General features: G+C 48.4%; 1 protein-coding gene across 2 annotated transcripts in view; it reads right to left on the bottom strand.

Annotated features, from left to right (window-relative positions):
• The window catches only part of LOXL2 (lysyl oxidase like 2), a 52999-nt gene extending 25814 nt beyond the window's left edge, over positions 1-27185 (bottom strand). The window contains exons 1-3 of one of the 2 annotated variants that reach the window (XM_032712554.1): positions 27059-27185; positions 17909-18323; positions 14712-14887 (exon numbers count right to left, since the gene is read on the bottom strand). In XM_032712554.1, coding sequence (XP_032568445.1) covers positions 14712-14887; positions 17909-18260 — 528 coding nt within the window. In that variant the 5' untranslated portion in view covers positions 18261-18323; positions 27059-27185. The remainder of the gene's footprint in view (positions 1-14711; positions 14888-17908; positions 18324-27058) is intronic. The other variant, XM_032712555.1, reaches the window with a different exon arrangement.
• Positions 27186-27949: the final 764 nt, after the last annotated feature.

Raw genomic sequence — 27949 nt, 5'->3', positions numbered from 1 at the left:
AGGCCAGGAGGTCAGAGCAGGACGTGCTGAGTCCTGCCAGTGACGTGGCTCAGCCATTCCCCAGATGCTTCCCCAGCTGCTGATGCAACCAGGAGAGCCCAGGGAAGGGGAAACAACTGCCTGGAGCAGGGAATGGGCCAGGGAAAGGCTCTGGCATCTCCTCACCCACAGCTCTGCTCAAGCCACTCACTCAAGTTTTCCCCCCTCCTTTTCCTTATTTTTTTTTTCTTCCTCCTCCTTTTTTTTTTTTTTTTTAGTTTTTTTTGTTTTGTTTTTTTTGTTGTTGTTGTTGTTTTGTTTTGTTTTTGTTTTTGGGTTTTTTTTAAATTTAAAAATATTTATATATTTATATACAACAGGTATTTATATTAAATACTTATATATATATATAAACTATTTGTATTATTTACCACCCAGTTTTACAAAAATATTTCTATGTAATAGCTATTTATATAAAATATTTAGATATATAAAATGTTTGTATTATTTACCACCCAGTTTTACAAAAATATTTCTATGTAATAGCTATTTATATAAAATATTTAGATATATAAAATGTTTGTATTATTTACCACCCAGCTTTACAAAAATATTTCTATATTTCTATATATAATAGCTATTTATATAAAATATTTAGATAGATAAAAATGTTTGTATTATTTACCACCCTGTTTTACGAAAATATTTCTATATAACAGCTATTTATATAAAATATTTAGATATATAAAATGTTTGTATTATTTACCACCCAGCTTTACAAAAATCTTTATATATTTATATAGAATAGCTATTTATATAAAATATTCAGATATAGAAAATATTTGTATTATTTACCACCCAGTTTTACAAAAATATTTCTATATTTCTATATATAATAGCTATTTATATAAAATATTTAGATATATAAAATGTTTGTATTATTTACCACCCAGCTTTACAAAAATATTTCTATATTTCTATATATAATAGCTATTTATATAAAATATTTAGATAGATAAAAATGTTTGTATTATTTACCACCCTGTTTTACGAAAATATTTCTATATAACAGCTATTTATATAAAATATTTAGATATATAAAATGTTTGTATTATTTACCACCCAGCTTTACAAAAATCTTTATATATTTATATAGAATAGCTATTTATATAAAATATTCAGATATAGAAAATATTTGTATTATTTACCACCCAGTTTTACAAAAATATTTATACATTTCTATATAATAGCTACTTATATAAAATATTTAGATATATAAACTATTTGTATTATTTACAAATCCAGTTTTACAAAAATCTTTATCTATTTATATGTAACAGCTATTTACATAAAATGTTTAGATGTAGAAAATATTCAGATATATAAAATATTTGTATTATTTACCACTCAGTTTTACAACAGTCACTGATTCCTCCTTTTGGAGTTAATCCTCCAGCATCTCCCAGCTGGAGCATCCACCAAACACCCCCGGGAATCCTGGAAAACAGGACACTGGGATTTGATTTACCCAGTAGCTCAGTGCTGCTCACAACCTGGGCTTTGATTTTGAAACCCTCAGGAAGGAAAAACAACCCCTGTGACACCCAAACTTGTTACATCTGAGACACTTTAAGGCGCTGAAAGGGTCTGATGGGGGAGTAAATTTGAAACAGCTCCTGTGCAGCCTGAAAAATCCATTTACAGCACTGAATCCTCCTGGATTTGGCAGATTCCTCCTCAAATACTGCAGAGTTTTGCCTACGTGCTGCCAGGAAGGTGGTGGAGCCTCGGGGGCATTCAAGGCTTCCCCAGGATGGTTTCCAAACCCTGGAACTTGCTTTCCCCTGGTTCAATTCATGAAATGTTCCCAATTTTAACCCTGGAACTCACTTTCCCTGGCTCAATTCATGAAATGTTCCCAGTTTTAACCCTGGAACTTGCTTTCCCTGGTGCAATTCATGGAATGTTCCCAGTTTTAACCCTGGAACTCACTTTCTCTGGTGCAATTCATGAAATGTTCCCAGTTTTAACCCTGGAACTCACTTTCTCTGGTGCAATTCATGAAATGTTCCCAGTTTTAACCCTGGAACTCGCTTTCCCTGGCTCAATTCATGAAATGTTCCCAGTTTTAACCCTGGAACTCACTTTCCCTGGCTCAATTCACGAAATGTTCCCAGTTTTAACCCTGGAACTCGTTTTCCCTTGTTCAATTAATGAAATGTTCCCAGTTTTAACCCTGGAACTCGCTTTCCCTGGTTCAATTCATGGAATGTTCCCAGTTTTAACCCTGGAACTCGTTTTCCCTGGTTCAATTAATGAAATGTTCCCAGTTTTAACCCTGGAACTCACTTTCTCTGGTGCAATTCATGAAATGTTCCCAGTTTTAACCCTGGAACTCACTTTCTCTGGTGCAATTCATGAAATGTTCCCAGTTTTAACCCTGGAACTCACTTTCTCTGGTGCAATTCATGAAATGTTCCCAGTTTTAACCCTGGAACTCGCTTTCCCTGGTGCTATTCATGAAATATTCCCAGTTTTTCACTTGGAGTGTGTTTACCTGGAGCTCCAGCCCGGTGCTGTCAGAGAGAACCTTCTTTTCCTGCTCCCTCCCCCTTTGCTTTGGTTTCTTCCCCGGGAAACGAGGAGTAACCAAAGCCTTAAATCCACTTTGAGCGCTGAAGATCTCAAGGTGTTTTTAATCAGAGGATTAACCCAAAAGGCCAGAGGGCCAAAGCTTCAAATCAGGCTGGAAAAGCACAGGAAAAGGCAGGAACCAGGGAGGAAATGTGCCCTGACAGCTGAGAAAGTGGGAGAGGGAGTTTTCCATCAGTGACCACGGGATGAATCCACCCCACAGAAAGCCCTGAGTAAGTTTACCACACGTGGTTCCAGGAGGACCAGCCCTGCTGATGGGTAAAGTCTCAGAAAAGGAACATTTTCCCTGACTAGACCCGACATCAGCAACGTGCTAAAACCCACACGTGGCTTTAACTCGACAACCACTTCCATTTTCCCTGGATTTAGCCAGGCTGGAGGCCACAGCCCGTCCCTGGAATGCCAGAGGGTGAGTTCAGACCCAGGGATGGTGTCCAGGTGCCTGGGTTTGGTGAGGAAGCTGCTCTGACAGCACTTGCTCCCCCTGTTTGAATTAGAATTCCAGCTGTTAAACATCTGCCTGACGCTTCCCTGGATCATCATTCCCGTGTTAGTCACCCTTAAACATCCCTGTTCTCACTGCTGGATCATCACAGGGGGTGGGAGAAACTCATCCCCCTCCCTGGGGATGGAAAAGGGGGGACAAACCTGGGAAAACCCCCAAGGCAAACAGAGGACTCCAAGTTGCACTCAATGATCTAGGAGGTGTTTTCCTCAATGATTCCTGGGAGAGAGCAGCGATTCCCAGCCTCCTTCTGCAGGGAAATGAGGTGCAGGGAGAGCAACCTGCTTCCCCCAAAATCCCACAAGGGCAGGGAATCACATCCAGGACCCTGAGGGTTCAACCCCAACCTCCTCCTGCATCAGGGAGCATCAAGAACCCTCCACCTCTAAAGCACTCGCATTCTCATCAAGAATATTTGGTTTTTTTCTTCTTGTGATCAAGACTATTTGGGTTTTTCTTCTGACCAAGCACATGTGGGTTTTTCCCTCTCCTTCCCACTCCTCCAGCCAGGCAGGAGCTGTGTCCCACAAATCCCAGGACATCCAGCCTGTCTCTGCCAACGCCAGACGTTGAGGGAAGAGCAGCTGAACAGGGAAACGGGGAGCAAATCTTCCCTGCTGTGCTCCTGAAGCTTCCAAACATCTCTATCTCCTGGATTTTCCCAAGCCAGAGGGTGTATTTTAATGTTCAAGAGCCCTGGATGGGTTTGGGAATCCCTTGCTGGGATTTATGGTATCAGAGAAAGCAACTGAGGCTGAAAAGGAAAGAGAGAGAGAGAGAGAGAGAGAGAGAGAAAAGCCACAATGATGCAAACAAATAAAAGCTATGGGAAAAATGGGAAGCTTGGGAATGCTGTGAGGAACCTTCTGATTTGTCTGTTAATTTTGCAATCACTTCTACAGCTTAGCCAATAAACAGGGTGTTCCCTGTCTTTCCATGTCTTTCCAGAAGAGCTCTGGCCACTGCAGGAGCACCCAGGGGTGCCCTGACCTACTCCAGGACTCAAGATTCCTGCATTTCCCACATCCAGGCTCGATGTTTGGGCTTGGCTTTTCCCCTGAGTGATTAGTTGCCCTCGCTGGTCATTTTACAGCAGGGAAAAATAAGGTGTAAGTGGAATTTCTTGCTCCTGGATTTGAGGAAATGCCGCCAGGGCCAAGGTGACTCCTCAGGTTCTGCCACAAAGGTGCCACAACTCATCTCCCTCCCCCCAGAGATGCTGACACAGACACAAAAAAGAAATCCTGCTCCAGCTCAGGACTCTGCTTAGAGAATCCAACTCCTTTGTCATGTTTTTTGCCTGTATTTGCCAAGAAAGGGAAAAAAAAAAGACCAAACTAGCAAGAAATAAGGCATAATTCAGTCCCTGGAGGGTATTAATCTCCAGATAGGTCTAGCAGACCACAATGGCATTTTCATGATCTGTCTGAGAGCAAATCCAACCCCCAGCCAGTCCCTTTTCTGCTTCCAGAGCTGGTTTTGAGCAGGGAATTATTGACAGAGCAACTCAAAGGGTTTGCACTGAGTCTGAGCAGGCAGCAAAGCCTCCGAGAGGAATTCGGGACGCTGCAGAGCTCGGCTTTTGGAAAATTCAATTTTGGAAAATTCAAGAACAAAGGATCAAAACTGCGGGTTTGCCGGGGAGAAAGGGCTGCCAAGAGCTTTCTCCTTGAGATCTGAGTGGTTTCCTTTCCCTGCAGAGGTTTTGTTACACCAGGACTGTTCGAGGATGCAGATGCAGCAGAAAGGTTTTGTCTCCCAACACCAACGTGTGGAGCAGCTGATGGGGAAAACAGGCTCCGGAGGAAAATCGGGAGCAAACAACATTTAATAGCTAAAGCAGGCTCTGGAATTCCCCCTGAGGGACACGTGGAGAGGAAAACCTACAGCAGGGACACCTCTGTGAGAGCAGGAGAGAGCTGGGGTTAAACACAGCGGAGGTGATGGAGAGGGGAGACAGGACAGAGGGAATGGCTTCCCACTGCCAGAGGGCAGGGTTAGTGGGATACTGGGGAGAAATTCCTTCCTGGGATGGAATTCCCAGAGCATCTGTGGCTGCCCCATCCCTGGAGGTGCCCAAGGGCAGACTGGACCAACCTGGGCTAGTGGAAGGTGTCCCTGGCAGGGGGTGGAACAAGGTATCCCTTAAAGTCCTTTCCGACCCAAACCATTCCACGGTTTTATGATCTCCAGCGAGCTACAGCACAAATTAGTGTAAAAACGAGCTAAAAACTTGTCAGATTGTTCCACACTGGGCTGTATTTCCCCCTGCCCTGCTCCCTTCCTTGCCAGGAGCCACATCCAGGCCTGCTGGCCAGCCCTGGCCACCAAACCCCGGGCAGAGCCAGCGCTCCCCACTCTGTTATGAAAGCTCGGAGCGACCCGGGGCCTGCCCGGAGACAGCCCAGAGAAAAGGGGGTGGGTTTGGAGCTCTCACAAAAGGATTCCTGGCTCGGAAAAGTTTTCACAGGAGCCTCCAGTGGCTTTTGTTTCCACCCTCTGAACCAAACGCTTCCCCCCCCCCACGGCTTCGGATCCGAGGGCAAAACCCGACACGACTTTGGTGATGTTTGTTTTCAGCCCCTGCCCTGGGTTTTTGTGCCCAGCCCGGGGTGTTTGTGCCCTTCTCCTCGCCCAAACCCTGAGATATCTTTTCCTTTTGCAGGAATCAATCCAGGGAGCGGATCCCATTCCTAGAAACCCGAGTGCAGCTCCACGGGCTGCAGACACTGCCCTGGTGCTGAATCATCAGCTCCTCCTGGGAGGTTCCTCACAGTTCTCTGTCTCTGACCAGCCCAGATTTGCTGCTCTCCTCTTTTAAGACTCCCCATCATCCCCTCAAACTGCTCTTTCCCCCCTTAAGCCTGACCTATCCCACTGCCCCTTCAGTGCAAAATCCATTTATAACAGAATTGTTCGCTGACAACAGAGCTCCGGGATTTCTTGGCTTCCAAACACCGGGAAATAAGGCTGAAACTCGGACTATAAATCGGTTATTTCCTCAGTTAAGAACACAACACCAGATCTTCCCACTCGGGCTTTGCTCATCCCACCTTCTCTCCTGCATTTAAACGCCCCCTCACTTCTCCTACAATCTCAGCCACTGAGCCTTTTCTCCTAAAAATGCCTCTTTTTTCTCCTGAAAATTACTTTTTCCCCCTGAAAATGACTCTTTTTTTCCCCCGAAAATGAAGTTTTTCCCCCGAAAATGCAGTTTTTCCCCTGAAAATGATTCTTTTTCCCCCTAAAAACGACCCTTTTTTCCCTGAAAATGTCTCTGTTTCCCCTGAAAATAATTCTTTTTTCCCCTAAAAACGATCCTTTTTCCCATGAAAATGACAAATTTTTCCCCTAAAAATGACTCTTTTTTTCCCCTGAAAACGACCCTTTTTTCCCCTGAAAACGACCCTTTTTTCCCCTGAAAACGACCCTTTTTTCCCCTGAAAACGACCCTTTTTTCCCCTGAAAATAATTCTTTTTTCCCCTGAAAATGACTTTTTTCCCCTGAAAACGCCTCTTTTTTCCCCCGAAAACGCCTCTTTTCAAAGTTTCTCTCCCCGCGTTCGTGGGAACGGGTGGGATCTGTTTGGGTTCAAACATCTGGAGCCGAGCCCCTGAGTCACCAGCAGCGTCCCGGCTGATAAATAAACACGGGGAGGGAGATGCTGCGGCACAGACGATCCCCTGGGAACGGGAGGTGGGATGGAGCCACCGGCACGTTTTGTTCTGGGGCTGAGCAGCACAAAAGGGTCGGGGCTGAGAGTGAAATTCGGGATTAGGGGCCAGGAGCAAACCCGGGGTGACAAAAGGCGAAGCTGGGAAAGGTTCACTCGCTGCCAAGGGAAAGGGATGGAGCAGCAATGGGAAAGGAAAAGCTGGGGATGTCAAAAAGGGGGGTAAAGCAGGAGCACTGAGCCCTGGAGAGCTTTGGAGGTTCAGTTTGGGGCAGGTGCTGCTCTGTCCTGGCAGCAGTAGGATCTGAGGGTGTCCTGAGGAGCAGAGCTTTGACACTCCCTGTTTCATAGAATCCCAGAATCAGCTGGGTTGGAAGGGACCTCTGAGATCATCAAGTCCAACCCTTGATCCAACCCCGCCGTGGTTCCCAGCCCATGGCACTGATGCCACATCCAGGCTCACCTCAAAAACCTCCAGGGACGGAGAATCCACCCCTTCCCTGGGCAGCCCATTCCAATGGCTGAGCACCCTCTCTGCAAAGAAATTCTTCCTAATCTCCAACCTAACCCTCCCCTGGCACAGCTGAAGCCCGAGCCCTCTTGTCTTGCTGATGGTTGGGTGGGCAAAGAGACCAACCCCCAGCTGGCTCCCCCCTCCTGTCAGGGAGTTGCAGAGAGTGAGGAGGTCTCCCCTGAGCCTCCTCTTCTCCAGGCTGAACAGCCCCAGCTCCCTCAGCCTCTCCTCACAGCACTTGTGCTCCAGTCCCTTCCCCAGCCTCGTTGCTCTTCTCTGCACCTGCTCCAGCCCCTCAATGTCCTTCCTGAGCTGAGGGCCCAGAACTGGACACAGCACTCCAGGGGTGGCCTCACCAGCGCTGAGTCCAGGGGCAGAATTCCATTCTGCTTCAAGGACAATCTGGAGCAGACACTGCAAACTGGGCAGATTCATCACCTGATCACCACAGGGCAGGACAGAAGGATCACAGAATCAACTGGGTTGGAAAAGACCTCCAGGAAGGTCAGAAACACGGAATCAATCAGGTTGGGAAAGACCTCCAGCATCATCAAATCCAACCTTTGCCCAACCACCAGCTTGTCAACTCAACCATCACACCCTGGCCTTGGGATAAGTCAAATATCATAACAGAGAAATGGTCGTCAGGGTCCCTTCCAACCCAAACCCTCCTCTGAGTCCTGTTTACAGCCCCCTGAGGTGCAAAAAGCATCACAAAGCAACCCCTGAGGGACACAGGTACAAATTACCACATTGGCTTGGAAATTACAACACTAAAACACGGGGGATTGCCCCCAAAACCAGCTTAATTAACATTCATCTGGAGGAAAGAGGTGCTAAGGATTGTCCCCAAAACCAGCTTAATTAATATTTATCTGGAGCAAAGAGGTGCTAAGGATTGTCCCCAAAACCAACTTAATATTTATCTGGAATAAAGAGGTGCTAAGGATTGTCCCCAAAACCACCTTAATTGACATCTGTCTGGAATAAAGAGGTGCTAAAGACCCTTCCGGGCAGCAGAAGTCACTTTGTACTCGGGTTTATGTTTAGAGAAGTAAACATTTACACCGAGGGGAAAGAAATCTGAAAGAAACAATGTTTTAAACACTGTTGTCATAACAAACGGGCAAACAAAGCTTTTAGAGTCAAACATTTCTGGGAGCTGGAGGACGCAGAGATGGTGGGGACCATCCCAGGTCATGGAGAGAGTTCCCACTGATTTCCAGTGGGAAAAAGGAGGATTTACCTTAAAGCTCATCCAGTTCCACCCCTTGCCATGGGCAGGGACACCTTCCACCAGCCCAGGTTGCTCCAGCTTGGCCTTGGGCACTGCCAGGGATGGTTCAACCCACTCCTAACCTGGCACAACCAGAGCCTTGGAGCCACACTGGGCTTTGAACTGAGGGTTTTTCATGCTCCACATCCACCCAGAAGGGAAAGGAAGGACAGAAATAGCAGCACAGCCCGGGGTGTTCAGCCAGACCTCGTCTGCCCACTGTCTGGCCAAAGCCCTGGGCTGCTCTCAGGTACCCAGATCTATTTGTGAACCTCTAAAAAGCTGCAGAAATTCGATATATTTAGAGTATGGCCTATTTGAAGCCCGTGTGGGTGCACGCAGAGGAAGAGGGCAGACGACAAATATTTTGCTAAGGATGTTTTGGGGGGGGAATACGTTCAATAAAATACCTCTGGTGCGTTTATTTAAGAAATATCTTAAGGTGGGACTCAGTCACTGTGGTCTTCAAATTGCTGGGCAGCCCAGGGAGGGAGTCCCAGGTGGGTCTGGGCTGAGCTGGGATAACCCAGAGGGACTGAATGTGCTGTTTGGAAAAGCAGGGACGGCATTCCCTGCTCGCAGCTTTGGGAACACACATTAAATCCTTTGATTTCAGGGCTTCTGGCATCCTGCAAAGACTTAGGGAAACACTGGGGGCTGTGCACACATTTCCACTCCGGGCTTTGGCACGGGATGAAGGGACCCCAGGGCAGGGCTGGGCTGCTCAGGCACCGGGAGAGGAGCAGCCAGGAGGTGTTTCTGCGCTGATTTATCCTGCTCCTGGTGCCTTTTGCCGCGGCAAAGAGAGTTCAGCACAGTCCGAGGGCACAGATTCTGCTCCCAGGGGAGTGACTTCGCCCCTGGAACCTTCCCCCTCCCCTTGCTGGCTCACCTTACCGGGACAAACAGGCAGCACAAAGCCCCAGGAGCTCCGAAATCCTGCCCAAAGCAGCAGATCCCACTTGTTCTGCCTCCCAAGCCTGGAATTATTGCAGGGCAGGGTCTGGATTTACAGCTCGGGTTGTCTGTTCCCCCCAGACCCCACCAGAGGCAGCAAACAGGGTTTGTGTTCTCAGGGAGGTTTAAAAAGCAACCTGATTAAATTTTTCTTTTCCTCACAACGTTCCTGCCACATTTAATGCCTACAGGAATTCCCAGTGGGAATAAAGGGGGTAAAACATGTTCTGGTCAGACCTGGGCTGTACATCCAGCCAAGGATGGGAATTAAGGGTGTGGAAAACAAAGTAAAGTCACAGACAGGTTTGACCAAAAATAATATAAAATATAAATATAATATAAAATAATTATTATATTATAAAATATATATTGTATATAAAATATAAATATACAACATATAATATATTATACAAAAATAATTTTTATATAATAGATAATATAATTGATAATAGAAAATTACAATAATGGTAATAATAATAATAATAATAATAATAATAATAATGGCCCTGAATTAACGAGAATCTATCTGATGATATATATAATATATAATATAATCGATAATAGAAATTAACTATAAAATGGTAATAATAATGGTAATAATAATAATGGCCTTGCATTACTGAGAATCTATCTGATTATATATATAATATATATATTTATATATAACATATAATATAATCGATAATAGAAATTAGCTTTAAAAATGGTAATAATAATAATGGTAATAATAATAATAATAATGGCCCTGCATTACTGAGAATCTATCTGATGACATATATAATATATATATTTATATATAATATATAATATAATCGATAATAGAAATTAACTATAAAAATGGTAATAATAACAATAACAATAATAATGGCCCTGCATTAATGAGAATCTATCTGATGACATATATAATATATATATTTATATATAATATATAATATAATCGATAATAGAAATTAACTATAAAAACGATAATAATAATAACAATAACAATAATGGCCCTGCATTAATGAGAATCTATCTGATTATATATATAATAAATAATATAATTGATAATACAAACCAACTGTAAAAATGGTAATAATAATAATAATAATAATAGTAATGTCCCTGCATTAATGAGAATCTATCTGATTATATATATAATATATATTTATAGATAATATATAATATAATCGATAATAGAAATTAACTATAAAAATGGTAATAATAATAATAATGGTAATAATAATAATGGTAATAATAATAATAATAATAATAATAATGGTCCCACATTAATGAGAATCTGTCTGATTATTTAGTTTACAAACTTCTAAGAGGAGAGGGAAAAGCCTCTCTGTGAAATAAATGCACTTGTTGTCTCCATCTGCCCCTCAGGGCAGCCCAAACAAGGTGAGGAACCCTCAGTGCAGCCCCTGAGCTCGAGGCTCTGGGGTTTTGCTGCCCAGCAAAGGGCTGCCCTGCCCTGCACATCCATCACCCTCCAAGAAATCAGCCTTGGAACAAGTCCCAGGAGCTGCCCTGGGGGTGGAAAAGAGCAAAGCTGAGGGAAGTTCCTGTGTTTTAGTGAGGGAATGATGGATCTCAGCCCTGCCCCGAGCTCAGGAGGTTTAACCTTGTCCTGTATCCTTGTCACACCCCTCCCATCTCTCATCCCACACCCAAACCCTTCCCCCTGGGCCTGTCCCGGGAGCAGGGATCAGGCACTGCCCCTTCCCAACAGCAGAGGGAATGGAAAGGCTCAGGGAACGGGAAGAGGTGTGACACAACCCCCAAACTATGAGCTGGGACGGGAAAAGATCTGCCAGAGCATAAACATCCACGAGCCAAGTGATTTATGGGGGTGGAAAATCTCAGCCTCTGCCACTTATCCGCAGCTTTTTCTGGGAAGGGGAGGCATGGAGGGTGTCCAAGAAAAAGAAACTCTGCCTGAGGGCTCTCAAGTTGCTTTTAAAAGAGTGTGAACTTCCTTCCTGGCAGGTTTGGGGAAGAAAAATGTCAGTTTTGCAGAGCCCCCCCTGAGCTGGAGCTCCCTCAAAATGAAGTCGAGTGTTGTCTTAAAGGTGCTGGTTTTCCAGGTTAAATCCCTGGGATCCCCCAGGGAATTTGAACTGAAAGGCTGAGGGAATTGGGATTGCTCAGCCTGGAGAAGAGAAGCTTCAGAGGGACCAAACGGGGACCTTCCAGGAGCTAAAAGAAGGATGGGAGAGACTATTTCCAAGGGTCTGGAGGGACAGGACGAGGGGGAATGGTTTCAAATGCACAGAGAGTAGGTTTAGATGGGATACTGGGGAGAAATTCCTCCCTGGGAGGGTGGGGTGGCCCTGGCACAGGTTCCCCCATCCCTGGGAGTGTCCAAGGCCACCCTCAAGGTGGAAAACCTTTTCCCAACATCCCTCTTTCTGCCCAGCTCCAGCTGTTCCCTCGGGTAACAGGGTCCCCAAAGTCAGACCTTGCTCCTGTTAATGCACTGCCTGGATCCCACCAGTCTGCAAACAGCCAGATCCATTTGGGAATCACGAGGTGGAATCCAACCCATAAACCCCGTGCAGCACCTCCAACCAGGCCCAGTTTGAGCAGAGCCTGCTGGAGCACAAACTGGAATATATTCCATCGGGAATCTCAGTGGGACTGTGCTGGTTGAGCTCTGTCAGTGCAATAACTGAGCTGGTGGAGAGCCCTGACCACGGAATTGCTGCTCAGAGAAGATTCCAAGCCCCTCATCACCCCCCTGAGCTCATTCCAGACAGCAAACGTCACCACACGAGCTCTGGGCTGAGGAACCAGCAGCTCCCAGGGGGGTGATGTTTGCCCTGATGAATGTGAGGTATGACAGGGCAGCACTCCCAGGCACGTTGGAAAGGGCAAAGACTTTCAACTTGACTTCACACAGGAGGCTTTTGACCCGCCTGGTTTGGGGTTTGTGACCCCAGTGAGTCACCCTGGGCTCATCCTCCAACTATGTCACAGCAGAGATAAAGCCCAGATTAAGAGGAGGAAAGCTCAGAGAGGGGGAGAGAGTTGAAATATTTGACAGCCAGTTGTGAGTGAGAAGAGCTTCCCCAGTGGCATCCTAAAAATTTAAGCACATCACCTTTAGCCTTAATCCTGCTGCAAGGAAAACAACAGAGGAAGAGCCCTTGAGCTGCCACTGATCTCACAGGGAGAGAGAGAAAAATCAGCTTGGTTGTGCAGAGTGGGAGCAGCAGCATGGTGGGAATTTGTTCCTAAAATTCAGGCAGAGAGAGAGAGAATTCCAGAATGGTTTGGGATGGAAAGGACCTTAAAGATCATCTTATTCCACCCCCTACCATGGGCAGGGACACCTTCCACTGGCCCAGGTTGCTCCAACCTGGCCCTGGACACTTCCAGGGATCCAGGGGCAGCCACAGCTTCTCTGGGAATTCCATTCCAGCCCCTCCCCACCCTGACAGGGAACAATTTCTTCCAAATATCCCACCTAAAGCTGCCCTCTGGGAGTTGGAAGCAGGAAGGGGAGAAGCTGGGGGTGACAGCAGCCACTGGCCAGAGAACACACCACTTTTACCCCCTGCTTAGTGCAGGCACTGAAAAATGCAGTTATTTCTCTATTTTACACCCCTTTCCCCTGCTCAGTTATTTCTCTATTTTACACCCCTTTCCCCCGCTGATGAATCAAAGCTTCTGCTCCACAAGCTGCTGCAACCCCGTGATTCATTTTCCTTCTCATCCTGGAGGTTGGAGCACCCACCCAGCAGCCAAACCAACCCCCAGTGACCCTGTGCTGTGCTCTGCTCCTCATCCCAGCTCCAGTCTGAGCTCATGGAAAGGCAGAGCCCTCCAAAGCTCCTGGGATTAACATCTGAAGCAGCTCAGGGTGAAGTGACCTCCAGCCTAGACTGAAGCAGCTTTTCCTCCAGGCTTTTTGGAGGATTCACTGTGGCTTTGGGGAAAGGACACGTGTGCCAAAGCCATGGCTGGTGTTCCATGATCCCACCTCATTCCCTGGGAAACAACAGTGCCATTGATGGAGGCAGCCTGGGATCCCTCCCCAGCAAGGAAGAGAATTTAATCTCTCCTATCCTGTGCCTGCACCTCTGCCTTCCATGGAATGCTGATCCAGACGGGCTGGATCCCTCCCTTCAGATCACAACAAACCCAGGATTCACCCGTGGGAACCACACATCCTGGATTCCCTGTCTCTGCCTGAGGTTCTTGGGTGAATTTTGGCCAAGGGCAGTTCACACAGTGAGGCACCAGAGCCCCCCCACACGAGGGGGGTGTTTGTGGGGTCACCACCAGCCCTTTCCAGCCTGAAAAGCTGAAGGAATAAATGCCACCTTAACTTTAACTCACAGAGCTCACCCCAGCTCCTGATCCTGCAGGAATCACCCTGGGATTTGATTTGAGCCTTTGGCTTCTGTCATTTCCCCCCTCAGCCTCCCAGTCTGACCCAGTGACAGCCCAGAACCTTCCCCCAGTGACCAGCCCACGCCTTCCTTCCGTGTCCCCCAGCACTAATCCCCCATTCCCACAAATATTTCCATACTGTTATCATGGTTTCTTCATCACTGCTGAGTCAAACTGAGCAGAAACATCTATTTTCCCTGCAAATCCACCCATTCCAAACCATGGCTGTAAGTCCTGTTCACCTCCAAACCCAACCAGAGAGCTCCAAACTGGTCCCAGTACCAAGGGGAGGCACCAAGGGGAAAGAAAAGTCAGTATTTAATACTATAAACCTACAAAATCTGCGTGTGCAGAACACACTTTACCTCTCTAAATTAATCCTTCTGAATACAACAACCCAGTTTTCAGTTTTGAAAAAATCGATCGTGGAACTACAGGGATTTACCACGACTCATTTATTGTCATTTACCCTTATTCTTATGCTATAAAAAAACCCTTTAAAATTCTCATTATATGTCTAAAATATTCTGACCAGCTGAAATTGGGATCTGAATTTTGCACCTTTGCCTTTTAAACCTTTGCCTTTTAAACCTTTGCCTTTTAAACCTTTGCTTTAACCGCCCAGCTCAGCTGGGATAAATAGGTGATAAATAGGCGATAAATAGGTGATAAATAAGTGATAAATAGGTAATAAACTTCTAAGCCACAGCCATCCCTGTTCCCCAGGAGGCTCTGGCTCATCAGCTCAAGGTTTTTAAGTGTGTTTACCTCTATTTGATTAATCAATGAGTTGTCAAACTTGAAGCCGGGGATTCTCTTTTCACTGCAGACCACTCCCACGTCCTCGGTGTGTTTGCAGTCACTCACTCCCCAGCCATTGGAGGTACAGGCTGCCAGGGTGCTCTCCTTGCCAGTACAGTGGACATTGTCCAGCCAAATTTTCCCTGAAGGGCAAAGAAAAAATAGAGCTGAGACTCACGAAGAGGGTAAAGCCGGGTTGTGCTGGAAGCAGGGGGAGCTGCCGGGCTTTGAGTGGGATTTCTGCTCGAATAAACCTGGAGAAAGCAGCCGAGGAACAGTGGGAAGGGCTCTGCCCCGCAGCTTTCCCCTTCCCTTATCCAGGTGGGAATATCCACCACCCTCCCATCCTGCTCCCGGGGATCTCTGCCCTGCTCTGGGGACAGCTCTGAGCACACAAAGTCACCAGGTCCCCTGATTAGGCTGATGAGCCCCAGCCCTCTAATCACACTCCCCAGCTCATCCCTCCTCTCTCCCTCCATCGTTCCTCATCAAATCCTCTTTAAACCTCCTGCAAGAGCAGCTCAGGCTTTGCTTAAATGCCTCGGGCTTCTAAAAAGCAGATTTCTGCCCGTCTCCAGCAAGCCCCTGGTGATTGGATCCTGCTGCTGTTGGGGTGCTCTTGGAAAACAAAATGCCAGCTCCAGTTTCCAGCCTGTAATTACAATTTTCCCTCCAGCTAAAAGCGTGTGTGCAATGCATATTTATACATATATATAAACAAAATATGCCTTTTTAAAAATCAGGTGCCTTAAAACTCCTTTCTGAGATGAACAGACAAAACCCAGCAGGTGTCACCTCCAAAATTCAGGTCGTGTTTCCCCAAGAGCCAAAAACCCGACGGCACCTCCGAGATTCGTCTTCTCCAAGTGCCTGTTTTCCCCCTGGAAACGTGCTGGGCACAGGGAATTTGCTCCCTGAATCACAGGCCAGCAAGCAATTCCCATATTTTAGGGTGGCAGATGCTCTGCTTGTCTGGTCTGGGTGATCTGAGAGGTATTTTTCCGACCTCAGTGATTCCAGAGTAATGTGTCCTTGGGATAAAAGTGCTGCCTGATCCTGGGAGCCATTGGGATATTCTGCAGCCATTTATGTCACTTGGTTGTCCCAGCTTTATCCCAGCTGGATCACCAGCTGATGGATCTCCCAGAAAAGGGGAGCAGCTCCCAAAAAAACCTGGAACCTACGTTTGGATGTGTCAGGATTTACCCTGGGATTCAGGGAACGCTCATTCCCACTAAATCACGTGGCCAAGCTGGTTTGTTTTCCAGTGTCACGGCCTCTTCCTCCCTTGGAAATCTCCTGCTCTCCTCCCAGAGCCAAAATCCACAGGTTGGGAGCACATTCAAGGCTCCACATGTCAGTCAGTCCCTGCTGGGGCCTGTTTGCTCTTTTATGGGAAAAAGGGGAGGTGTGAGCCCTGTAAAGTGCTAAATGAGAGCCAAAGAGCACGTTCAGCCCCTGCTGCAGTGGAAAGATCCATCTGTGGGATGCACCAGAGTGCCAGGTTCCAGTGTGGGCAGGAAAAGTCCTCTGCAGGTCATCACTGAGCTGCCAACACACCAAACCCCAATAAACCTGGTGGGTTCTCTCCTGTTCTAAAGATGTGTTATTATTCCTGGGTTATTTCAGAGTTATTCTCTCTCAAACTCACTTAAAGAAATCATTTTTGTGAGTGTAAGGACTCGCTGCTGTGACACACAAATATTCACCTTTCAAGGTCTTTGTTCAGGATATGTTTGGGAAGGAGGTGCAATTTCTCACATATCCATCGTGTATGACATCAAAGAGCAAGAAAGGACATGGACAAGGAGGGACAGGACACAGGGAATGGTTTCCCACTGCCAGAGGGCAGGGTTAGATGGGATATTGGGAAGGAATTCCTCCCTGGGAGGGTGGGGAGAGGCTGGGATGGAATTCCCAGAGAAGCTGTGGTTGCCCCATCTCTGGGAGGGACCAAGGCCAGGTTGGAGCAACCTGGGACAGTAGAAGGTGTCCCTGCCCATGGAAAAATTGGATGATCTTTAAGGTCCCTTCCAAGCCAAAGCATTCCATGATTCCATAATGCACAGTTTGGGGTGGGGATGAAGAGCTTTCCCCCCGCAGGAACAGCCCGAGAGCATCCAGGATGATTATTCCCAATATGATCCCATATAGGATATGAACTGTGCAGGCTCCTTTGGGGTTACAGACCAGTCTGTGCTGCAGAACACAGTGCAGGATTTTCTGGAGAGGCTGACAGGAAAAAGAAAAGTTTGGATAACATCCCATAGGCAGTGTGTTCAGAGCCTGAAGTGCTCAGAGGGAAAGAGGAACAGGAGGAAGGAGTGCTGAGAGGCCCTGTTTGACTCACTGCAGGGCAGTGGAATTGTGAAGAGGGAAAAGAACTATCTGTGCATCACCAGCCCCGGGTGCAGCTGCAGAGGAACCTCCCACCCTCATCCAAACCTGGAGCTCCCACCCTGGCCCTGAGGGCATCATCCAAACCCTCCTGGAGCTCTGGCAGCCTTGGGGCTGTGCCCACTGGCCTGGGGAGCCTGGGCAGTGCCCAACCACCCTCTGGGGGGAGAACCTTTCCCTGAGATCCCACCTGACCCTGCCCTGGCACAGCTCCAGCCATTCCCTGGGTGCTGTCCCTGCTCACGGGGAGCAGAGATCGGAGCTGCCCACCCCGATGAGTCCCCCCTCAGTCTCCTCTTCTCCAGCTGAACAGAACAACTGCCTTCAGTACGGCCCCTCCAGACCCTTCCCCACCTTTGGACGCTCCCTAACACCTTTTTACCACTTTTTTACGCCCCAAAATGCTGCCACAGAGACTCAAGACTGCAAAGAAATCCCACAATGCCTCCGACCAGACCGACCCTCCGAGGGTCAGCGGGAGCTCGGGGACACCCCCCCAGTGACTCTGGAGCCACCTTATAGAATCCCAGAATCAGCTGGGTTGGAAGGGACCTCTGAGATCATCCAGTCCAACCCTTGATCCAACCCCGCCGTGGTTCCCAGCCCATGGCACTGATGCCACATCCAGTCTCACCTTAAAAACCTCCAGGGACGGAGAATCCACCCCTTCCCTGGGCAGCCCATTCCAATGGCTGAGCACCCTCTCTGCAAAGAAATTCTTCCTGATCTCCAACCTAACCCTCCCCTGGCACAGCTGAAGCCCTCACCTTCTCCTTTGCCATACTTGGAGCTGGGCAGCCAGGACACAGCCTCCACGTAGCCCAGCTCCCTGCAGACCACGTGGGCGGCGTGGATGGAGAAGTCGTCGTCGCAGACGGTGCCCCACTCGCCGCCGTAGAAAACCTCCACCCTGCCCTCGTTGTGCTTCCTCTTCTGCCCCGCCAGCCTCAGCTGGATTTTGGGCACGTCAGCCGGTCTCTGAGGGGGCTGGTACTCCTGGGGAGGGGGCTCAGGGTAGCCAGGGAGGTAGGGCCAGTGCTCGTACTGGGCGAGGCTCAGCTCGGCGAGGAGCAGCACGAGCAGACAGTGGTTATGGGGGAAAGCCCTGGGTCTTCCCATCCTCGGTGCTCCCAGTCCTCAGAGCCCGGCCCAGGCAGTGCAGGTAGAGGCTGTGGGGCTGTTCTGGAAGGAAATAAGAGTTGAGTGAGGCTTGGTAATGATACAACCTTTACATCTCTAAGGATGACGCTGCATCTGACTCCGTAAAGCAAATTATTTTTTGTGGGGCGGACGAACAAACTGGAATAAAAAATCCCCAAACCCACCCCATTAAAACCATTTGTAAGTTTAGGTCGGCTTGCCAAACAGTTTCAGCTGAAAAATCCATTTTCCCAGGGTAAAATTCTGGGGGTTGGAAGTGCCAGCAATGGATTTTCCTGTTCCTCTGCAAGTCCAGGAGTTCAGCGGCTCTGATGAGTTGCAGAAAACCTCGTTTCAAATCCTACCAGGACAGAACTGAACCATTTTTCTCCCATAGCTCCTTCAACAAAGAAGCCAAACCCACCACTTTAACAGTGGAAAACCAGAAGTGGAAGGAAATATATTCTAATATGGGAGGCAGGGAGGGATTTATACTGAAGCCTGTTTTCCCAATGTGATAAAAGACTTATTTCTGTTCCAGCATGTCCTGTTTCATCTGTAGAAAATCAACATGTTACTGGACACAGACACTTGGCAGAAGCCTTGGATAATCATGTCCCATAGGATGGTGGATAATGTCTCCAGTTTTTGGTTGCTAAGTCTGGATAGGGAGTTGCTGTCTTCCAAGTGCTCCATCCTTAAATAAGTTCAGTCGTTTAAGGTGTGAACAGGCGGCTTCTCACGGGAGGAATTCCATCCAGGAATTCCATCCAGGCCCCGTGCAGGGTTTAGATCCTGGTCTTTTCCTGCCTCCTTCCCACTCCTGTCCTCCCCAGCCTCCGTCCAGGCACATGGAGCGGTCAAGGAGCACACGTGGGGGGTGAGGATTCCATAGTTTCCAAATGAAGCAATGCCAGAGCACAGTGGGAAAAGCCTCCCCAGACCTTTCAGAGCTCCATTATTTCCTGGCAACCACCGAGGGGGGGAGGACTTGGCTCCAGAACCAGATGTCTAGAAACTCAAACCCACTGCTAGGTCTGAGCTGTCCCTAAAAAAAAAAAACCACCAGGAAGTCACATCCTCACACACAAAGACCCAGCAAAATACATTAACCAGCCCTTGGTGAGGAGGTGGATCAGAAATCCCGGGCAAGCAGCCCAAAATTCCAGAGCCATTAGTCCAAACCTCAGCTCCAACAGTGACCCCAGGCAAGTCACATCCAGGGCTGTGCCTCAGTTTCCCCCCGTGTGTTAAACGGGGCTGGAATTCTTTGGGAATGAAAGGCATCTGCCCAAGGAAGAGGTGAATTAACTAGAAGCACGTGGGTTAAAAATCCAGCAGGAAAAGCAAGAGGAGGCTTTACAACAGGTCTTATAAATCAGGATGAGGGGGGAGAGGGGGAGAAGATGCAGCAAAATGTCCTTGGAAAATAAACCTTTGGTGCAGAGGGGCCAATTTTTTTTTGTAGGTCAGGAGGTGAGGCTGAGAGAGGGGAATAAAATCCTGTCCTCACGTCAGAGGGAGCTGGAGGGGGAGAGAGGAAGGAAAAACAGCTGATATTTCCTCCAGGAGCAAACAGAGGGGCTTTCCCAAAGGAAATGCAGTTGACAGGGCAGGATCCGTGTGTCCTGGGGAACAACAGGCACTTCAGCACCAGGCAGACACCTCTGACCTCAATCCCCACCAGCACTGGCTTCCAAACAAACCTCTCCCAACGTTTTTCATGGATACAAGATGGTTTTCTAGCCCAGGGGATAAACACAGGCGGGCAGAGAGATTGTCATGGATGTACAAAAAATTCCAGTGATCCCCTTAGATCAGGACACACGTTTCTTGTGGGGGAAAATCCTGAAGGGGAGGTGTTCAGCTGCCAGCCCAGCACAACCACGAGCCTCGTGCTCCTCAGGAAAAGCTGCTTTTCGTTTTTCATCCTTAAAACATCTGTTTGGATCTGCTTCATCTGCCGTGGCTGCTGTTTCTTGCTACTGCACAGCCAGCATCTGTAACAACACTGATCAAAAACTGAGCTGGGCTGCCACAGTCTCTCCCCAAAAAAACAAAGGTGAGGAGTAGCAGAGTCCTGGTTTAGCTGCAAACTCACAGTTGAGTTCCTCAATAAGTCATAATAAAACTTTCCCAGGCTTGTCCCACATGGCATAAGAGCAGAGAGCTCTGTTTATATATGTTTGTATTTATGTTTCTGGGACTTTCTGAAGCAGCTGGATGGTCCTGCAGCCCCAGGAAGGATATTTGGGAAGAAAAAGGGCAGCTAACGTGGTGAGTGACCTCCCAGTCAGGCCCTCCAGAGATAAGGTGACAGGCTGACCTCATCAACAGAACATGCCAAATTCCCCTCTGGGTCACGGTTTTGTTTTGTTTATGAGCCTCCAGAAAGCTCAAAGCAAACCAAAGCAGAATATTTTAGAGGGGAAAAGGAGGACCAAGCAGCACATAAAGCAGCAGCTCTCACCCAGCTGGGGTGCCAAGGCAAACAGTGCCCCGTGTCAGCCCCGGGTGAGGGGGTCCCTCGGGATCAGGGGGGCCAAGGAGCAGCTCCAAAGGCTGTGACCTGCACTTTGCAGAGCTCCTCCTGCTCAAAGCAAAGCTCTCCAGAGCCCTTTCACTGCAGGACTGGAGCCAAGAGACACAACAATTTGGGGAAACCTTTCGGGGAGGGATGTGGTGGTTCCCAGCTGAGAGCTGTGCTCCCTCAAGTGTTAATTAACAGAGCGCTGCCAGGGGCCAGAGCCTTCCCAAAAGTCCCAGCACAGGGAGATCCCGGGCTCCAGGAGCAGCTGGAAGGGAGGGGAAGGTCACAGCAGACTTCCAGGTTGTTTTAATTGATCCCCAGATTAGTCGGGGAGACGCTAATTGAGGTTGTAGCAGATATTGTGGGGGTAATTCTCCCTCTCTTGGCAAAGCCTGGCTGAGTCAGGCTGCAAAAAGGAAACTACAGGAGGGTTTGCTTTTGCTCCCTAAAAGCTCAGGGACTTGGGAATGGTGGAATACCCTGAGCTGGAAGGGACCCACAAGGGTGGGACTAAGAAAGCCCCCCATTCAGCACAGGGGAGGGAGGATAAGATTCCCTGCTCCAGAGAGGGAAGGGTGAGCAGCAAAAAGGAATTTTAAGAAGCCTGGGTGAATGAGCACATTCCCAAACCTTCACCAGGGGCACACAGACCTGGAGCTCGGGTCCCACAGCATCCTGTCCCATCCTGGTGGGGACCAGGAGGGGCTCCTGCAGGGGGAGGCACTGCAGACCCACTCACAAATCCTTTTCCACCTGCAAAAGTGCATCCTGGAGGCAGGAATGCTTCAGGAGACACCTCAGGAGACAACACAGGCATGTGTGTGTGGAGCAACCACCGACAGCTTTTCCTGCAGGTCATGTCTCCATCTGCTTCCAAACTGTCCCTGCCCAGCAGACAAAGCCTCCACAGTGTCTGCCCGGAAATAAAACCTTCCATTCCCACAGCTCCTGGTTGTGGAGGTGCTCAAGAGAGACCATTCACACCGAGGCTCGTTGTCAGGAAAAGCTGAATCCGGAGGAATTTGGGCACAGGAATGTTCTGGTGTTTCCACGAGGAGCAGCAGCCCAGGTACAAAGGGGAAACTTCAGCAGCAGCACCCAGGGGAGCCTCCGAGGGCTGCAGCCCTGAAATGGGGTCTCAGGATGGGGCAGGAGGGACAACTGGGAGTTCTGGCATGGGAGAGGCTTGGGTATCTCCTGGCTGTGGGCTTCCCACCCCTGGAAGTGTCCAAGGCCAGGCTGGATGGGGCTTGGAGCAATCTGGGACAGTGGGAGGTGTCCCTGCCCTTGGCAGCTTTAAGGTCCCTTCCCACCCAAACCATTCCATGGCTCTGTGATCCAAACCATCCAGGCCAGTTCTCCCTGAGATCCCAGACCCAGCAGGAACACAGGACTGCTCCAGAGCACTTATGAAGCACATTTTACACCACTTCTTTCACTCCACAGCACAACAACCGAGCAAATCCAGGATTTATTCTCCCCTGGCTCCTCCTCAAATCTCCCTCCTCAGCTCCAAGATGTTTTACAGCACCAATATCAAACAAAACCATCATTGCTCTTGAGCTGCAACGCTGGTGATTCAAGCACAGACTCACTTGGAGCATTTCAAGAGCAGGAGCAGTGTCAGACAGGAGCCAAGGGCACACACACACTTCTGGAGGCATCAGAGGAGCCACAAGAACAAAACTCAACACGGAAAATATTTCAGCAAACCCACTGCCCTGCTGCTGGGACCAAGATTTGCAAACATTTCCCCCTTTCCCCAAGTCTCAAAGCTGCCCCTGCTGATCTCCCCAAGGACAAATCCAGGCTTTAAATTAAAGGAGGTTTGGTTTGGGCTGGATTTTCCCTTTACTGTAGGGCTCAGTCCTCCCCTCACACCCTCTAATAACCTCCAGATTTATTAATGACGTCAGATTCTATATTTTGGTCTCTCCATTCAGAAGAATCCAAGACACAACATTAAAAACTCTATGGAATAAAGGCAGTGGAGAAGCCAGGAAATACTCCAGGTCTCCTGGCTCTCCATCCTGGATTTCAGGCTATCAGATGACACTCCAGCCCCACATTAACGTGTCATTTAAGGCTTTGGGGCGTGTTCCTGACGGATGCTGACTCAGCCCTTTGTGGGACTCCAGGCTTGGGTCTGGGAGGGAACAGAGCAAGGCTGAGCAGGGAACAACAACAGGTTCAGTTCAGAACAGGATCAGCACAATCCTGGAAGGGTTTGGGTGGGAAAGGACCTCAAAGCCCACCCAGTGCCACCCCTGCCATGGGCAGGGACACCTTCCACTAGCCCAGGATGCTCCAATCCGGCCTTGGACACTTCCAGGGATGGGACAGCCACAGCTTCTCTGGGAATTCCGTCCCAATCCCTTCCGGGCAGGAATTCCTTCCCAGTATCCCATCCAACCCTGCCCTCTGGCAGTGGGAAGCCATTTCCCCTTGTCCTGCCACTCTCTGCCCGTATAAAAAGTCCCTCTCCCTCCTTTTAAAAGCCCCCAAAAGCTCATAATCCCGAGCTTTTCCTTCTCCGGGGACTCCAACAGGTGAAACTAAAGAGTTCATTCATCACCTCCGGAATGAAAACCTGGATCCTACAGAGAAAAAAACCCCTTTTTAGCTCCCCCAGAGCCTCCAAACAACAGAACAGCTCAGACAGAACCAGCAACATCCTCACCCAGACAACAAAGGGCTGGGTTGGAGCGGTGGCTGGGAGTCCTTTGTGCCTGGAGATCCAGGAATGCCTCGGAGGATGGGACAATTATCCCTCTGGCCCGGGGCCAGGAGCACCAGACAGTTGGTGCTCAGCCACTTGGAGCTGGGAATCCCACACCCTGCATTCCCAGCTCCACACTCCAGTGCCCAAAGCTCGTTCCCTGGGCAGGCAGCGGGCACAGCCTGGCATGGGAACGGGATTTCCCACTTTCATGGGAGCAGTTCTCCAGCAGCACGAGGGCAATTCCCGCTGGGAAGCTCTCCAGGATCACTGGAACGAGTAAAGACCCCACCCCTCTCTTGGATAAGAGCTTGGATACCTTCTCCCATCCTTCCAAGAGGCCCAGACCTGCCCGGGGTGCCACTTCCAAGGATTAAATCCCCCTGGATTAAAATCCCCTTCTTGTTCACACCCTGAAAAAAACAAAGCCCTAAAGGGCCAGATACACCGACAATAAATCTCTGGGAGAAGGGAGGTGAGGAGGGATGTGGATCCTGACAACTTCCAGGCTCCAGCTGCTGCTCCAAGGACCTGGAGCTGTTCCCTCCAGGAACCAGAACTCACCCAGTTCGTCAGGAACTGGAGTTACAGCACAAGGGGGAGTGGGTTCAAACTGAAAAAGGGGAAATTTAGGTGGGATATATGAAAGAAATTCCTCCCTGGGAGGGTGGGGAGGGGCTGGGAAGGAATCCCCAGAGAAACTGTGGCTGCCCCTGGATCCCTGGAAGTGTCCAAGGCCAGGTTGGAGCAACCTGGGACAGTGGGAGGTGTCCCTGCCCATGGCAGGGTGTGGAATAAGATGACCTTTAAGGTCCCTTCCAACCCAAAGCAGTCTGAGATTCTCCAATCCCCAAATACATTTCCAGGACAATTAAACAGAAAAAATGATTATTTTTTTTTTTTTTTTAGTCTGAGCAGTATAAATTCTTTAATTAAAATGTAATTATGATGACCAAGCAATCTGTACTTAGTACAACCACCAGTGGCAACTATACATATACAAACACACACATATATGTATATATATATATGATTCAATTCTCTTTCCATCAAACACACAATTAATTCATGACATCCAGAATTAGTTCATTAAGAAAGACCCCACAAAAAGGTACCACAGCTGACACACACTCACAGAACCAGGAAAACATCTCCATGATCCAAGTTGGAGGAGCATCAGCAACTCCCAAATATCCTCTAAGAAGGAGAGGGAGATAAATATACCCTTAGAGAGATAAATTTCCTTAGGGAGATAAATATACCCTTAGAGAGATAAATATACTCTTATAGATAAATATACCCTTAGAGATATAAATATATCCTTAGAGAGATAAATATAACCTTAGAGAAATAAATGCATCCTTCTGGGGATAAATATATCCTTATAGAGACGATAAAGTTTTCCTACTACACTCCCAGATTTCTAAACCAGGATCTTTCCCTGGAATGGTCTGAACTCCCTCGGGTTTCGATCCCAACATCCCAAGTTTTGCAGGTGGATCCGAACATCCCCCGAGGAGGAGGAGGAGATCATTCCTCACCCCCCGGGGGTTGCTGACTTAATTAATGCCCCCTAATCCCCCGGTGGGACAGATCGACTCCGAACCAGCGCCGTTGTTATTCCTGCGGGACATCCCTTGGAATAACAAACTCCCGCTGGCATCGCCGCGGATTAGGAGTGGGACTTTTCCTCCTCGGGGGGGGTTGTTTTTTTGCAGCCGGGTCTCGCAGCAAACGCGGGCTCTGCAGCCACACGTGGCCCCCCGGAGCATCTCAGAGAGGGCAGATCATCCCAAACCACCCCGATCCCGGGAGCTCTGGTTTTAAACCGCACCGGGAATGGTGTGGAACCGTTCAGGAGGAGAAAGAATGAAAGGTTAAAATGAGAATAAAAGCCAGAAACAGAAAGAGAAACAGGAGGGGAGTCGCTGGTGCTGTAAAGACATTGAACTTTGGGGTCAAACTGTGGATAAAAAACCCCCAGAGCTCATTGCTAGGGAGGCGTTTTGGGGTTTCTTACCTTGGAAAGGGACAGAACTTCCAGCGAAATGCATGGATTCTCCATTAAATCCCCCTGCTGAAGGCAAAGGCATCGTCCTCTGCTGCATCACTAAAGCTCTTCAGCCTTGGGGGCTTTTCCAAGCTGCTAAAACTCCCTGGAAGTTCTTTTCCCTGAAAGTTCTCATCCCTGCACTCCCAAAGCTCCCCCTGGGTTTGACTGGGGAGCAATTTTGAGCCTCATCGCCACCTGACTGGAGTACTAAACACCACATAATTAATATTAACCACCACATAATTAATATTAAACCCATTTTTGGGGGTGCTTCCCAACCCCAGCCCGCCCTTGGAACACCCGAAATTCCCTCCTGCAGCAACACCCGGCACCCCACGGGCAGGGGGGGCTGTCTCAGGTCAGGCTTATATTCCATTTAATGTCCTTTAACTGCTCTCTACCTTCCAACCAAAGAAATTCCACCTCTGTGGGTGGTTCAATCCAGAGCAAAACTGGGGAGGGAAAAGCCTAAAAGCGATTTTTTTTTCCAGCCTGCGTCCAGGACACGTGTGAGAGCCCCGCGGTGGCATCTCCACGAGCTGATTCCAGAGAGGATAAACAGTTTTCCTGCTGCACTCCCACGTTTCTGAGCTAAGAGCTTTCTCTCTAGTGCTCTAAACTATCTTTAGATCTCTTTTTTTATCTGCACAGAGTAACGTCCGCTGAATTAAACGACAAAAATCCCTCCGAGAGAAAGCAGGAGTTGTTCGGGAAGGAGCAGCACCCAGCCTGGGCTGGGTGGAACATCCCGCATTTCTGTGGTGCAGCTTTCCAGGTGGATACCCCGGCACATCCCGGAGTTCTCCTGGAAACTACCGCGATCGCCTCACTAGAAAACAGCTTTAAAAAAACCCCAAAAAAGCCACTGGGAGCCTGAGAGCTGCTTCGCGAGGGGCTGCGAATCCCAAGCCATGACAGCGGAGAAGTCCCTTAATTAAGGACACATTTCGCACCTCCTGCCAATGGGAAACATCTGCGCCGGAGCTTTTTTTTTTTCCCTCGGCAAGAGCAGAGTTGTTGAGAGAGGAGAATTCAAACTGCCTGCCCGGCTGAGCCGGGTAACATTTACACAATGGTGATGGCATGTGCTGGAGCTCTCTGCTCGAAATTCAGCATATTTGGGGGAAATGCTGCAGAAAAACGCACTGCCCGGACTTGCAGGCGGTTGCACGTTCGGATAAAATAATATAATAATAATAAAAAAAGACGTGTTGCAAAGAGAGGAGAAAAGCCACAACATGTTTAAAAAGCGACGCTGAGTTTCTGTGCCATCCCACCCCTGCCAAATCCGCTCTCAGGGGACGGGAATTAGAAGAAATATCTGGGGTTTTTTCCCTCAGAAAGAAAAAAAAAAAAAAGAAGGGAAATCAAACTTTCAGCCCCGGAGCGAGGGAGTTAGAAGCGTTTAAATTAATCGATCGGCCCCTTCATCTGTAGAAATACCAGCGAGTTGCGGCTCCAGGGGCTGGATTTACCTGGGAATTAGTGGTCGGCTGTGCTGGGGGGAACCTCTGCCCCGTCCTGCTTCATGGAGCTCTCCCGGCCGGGCTCAGGGGTCCCCTCCGCGCTGGAAAATATCCCGCAGGCGGGGAAAAATGCTGCGAGGAGCCGCCGCTTCGTGGCCAATTTGAGCGGAGTTAGCGGAGCAAACCCCTCCCAAGAGCCGCCCCCTCGCCGGCAGCTCCGGCGCTGGAATCGCGGGCTCGTCCTGAAATCCGAGCGCGGGGAGAGAGCGGGGATGGAGGGGCAGAGCCGGGAGGAGCTGCCCGGGAAGAGGGTCAGGAATATTCATGTTTGCCCAGGTTCTTCCCAGAGATTAAATAGTTCGGATTTTATCGTGGATTAGGAATATTCATGTTTGCCCAGGTTCTTCCCAGAGAACAAATGTTTAGGATTATATTGAGGATTAGGAATATTAATTTTCCCCAGGTTCTTCCCAGAGGACAAATATTGAGGATTAGGAATATCAATGTTTTCCCAGGTTCTTCCTAGAGATTAAATAGTTAGGATTATATAAAGGATAAGGAATATTAATTTTCCCCAGGTTCTTCCCAGAGGACAAATATTGAGGATTAGGTGTTTTCCCAGGTTCTTCCTAGAGAACAAATATTTAGGATTATATTGAGGATGAGAAATATTAATGTTTTCCCAGGTTCTTCCCAGAGGACAAATATTGAGGATTAGGAATATTCATGTTTTCCCAGGTTCTTCCCAGAGGACAAATATTGAGGACTAGGAATATTAATGTTTTCCCAGGTTCTTCCCAGAGGACAAATATTGAGGATTAGGAATATTCATGTTTTACCAGCATCTTCCCAGAGAACAAATGTGGAGGATTAGGAATATTCATGTTTTCCCAGGTTATT

This window comes from Chiroxiphia lanceolata, chromosome 28 (assembly GCF_009829145.1).
Source record: "Chiroxiphia lanceolata isolate bChiLan1 chromosome 28, bChiLan1.pri, whole genome shotgun sequence".
Classification (NCBI taxonomy): Eukaryota; Metazoa; Chordata; class Aves; order Passeriformes; family Pipridae; genus Chiroxiphia; species Chiroxiphia lanceolata.
This window is presented reverse-complemented; position numbering and strand designations above follow the sequence as displayed.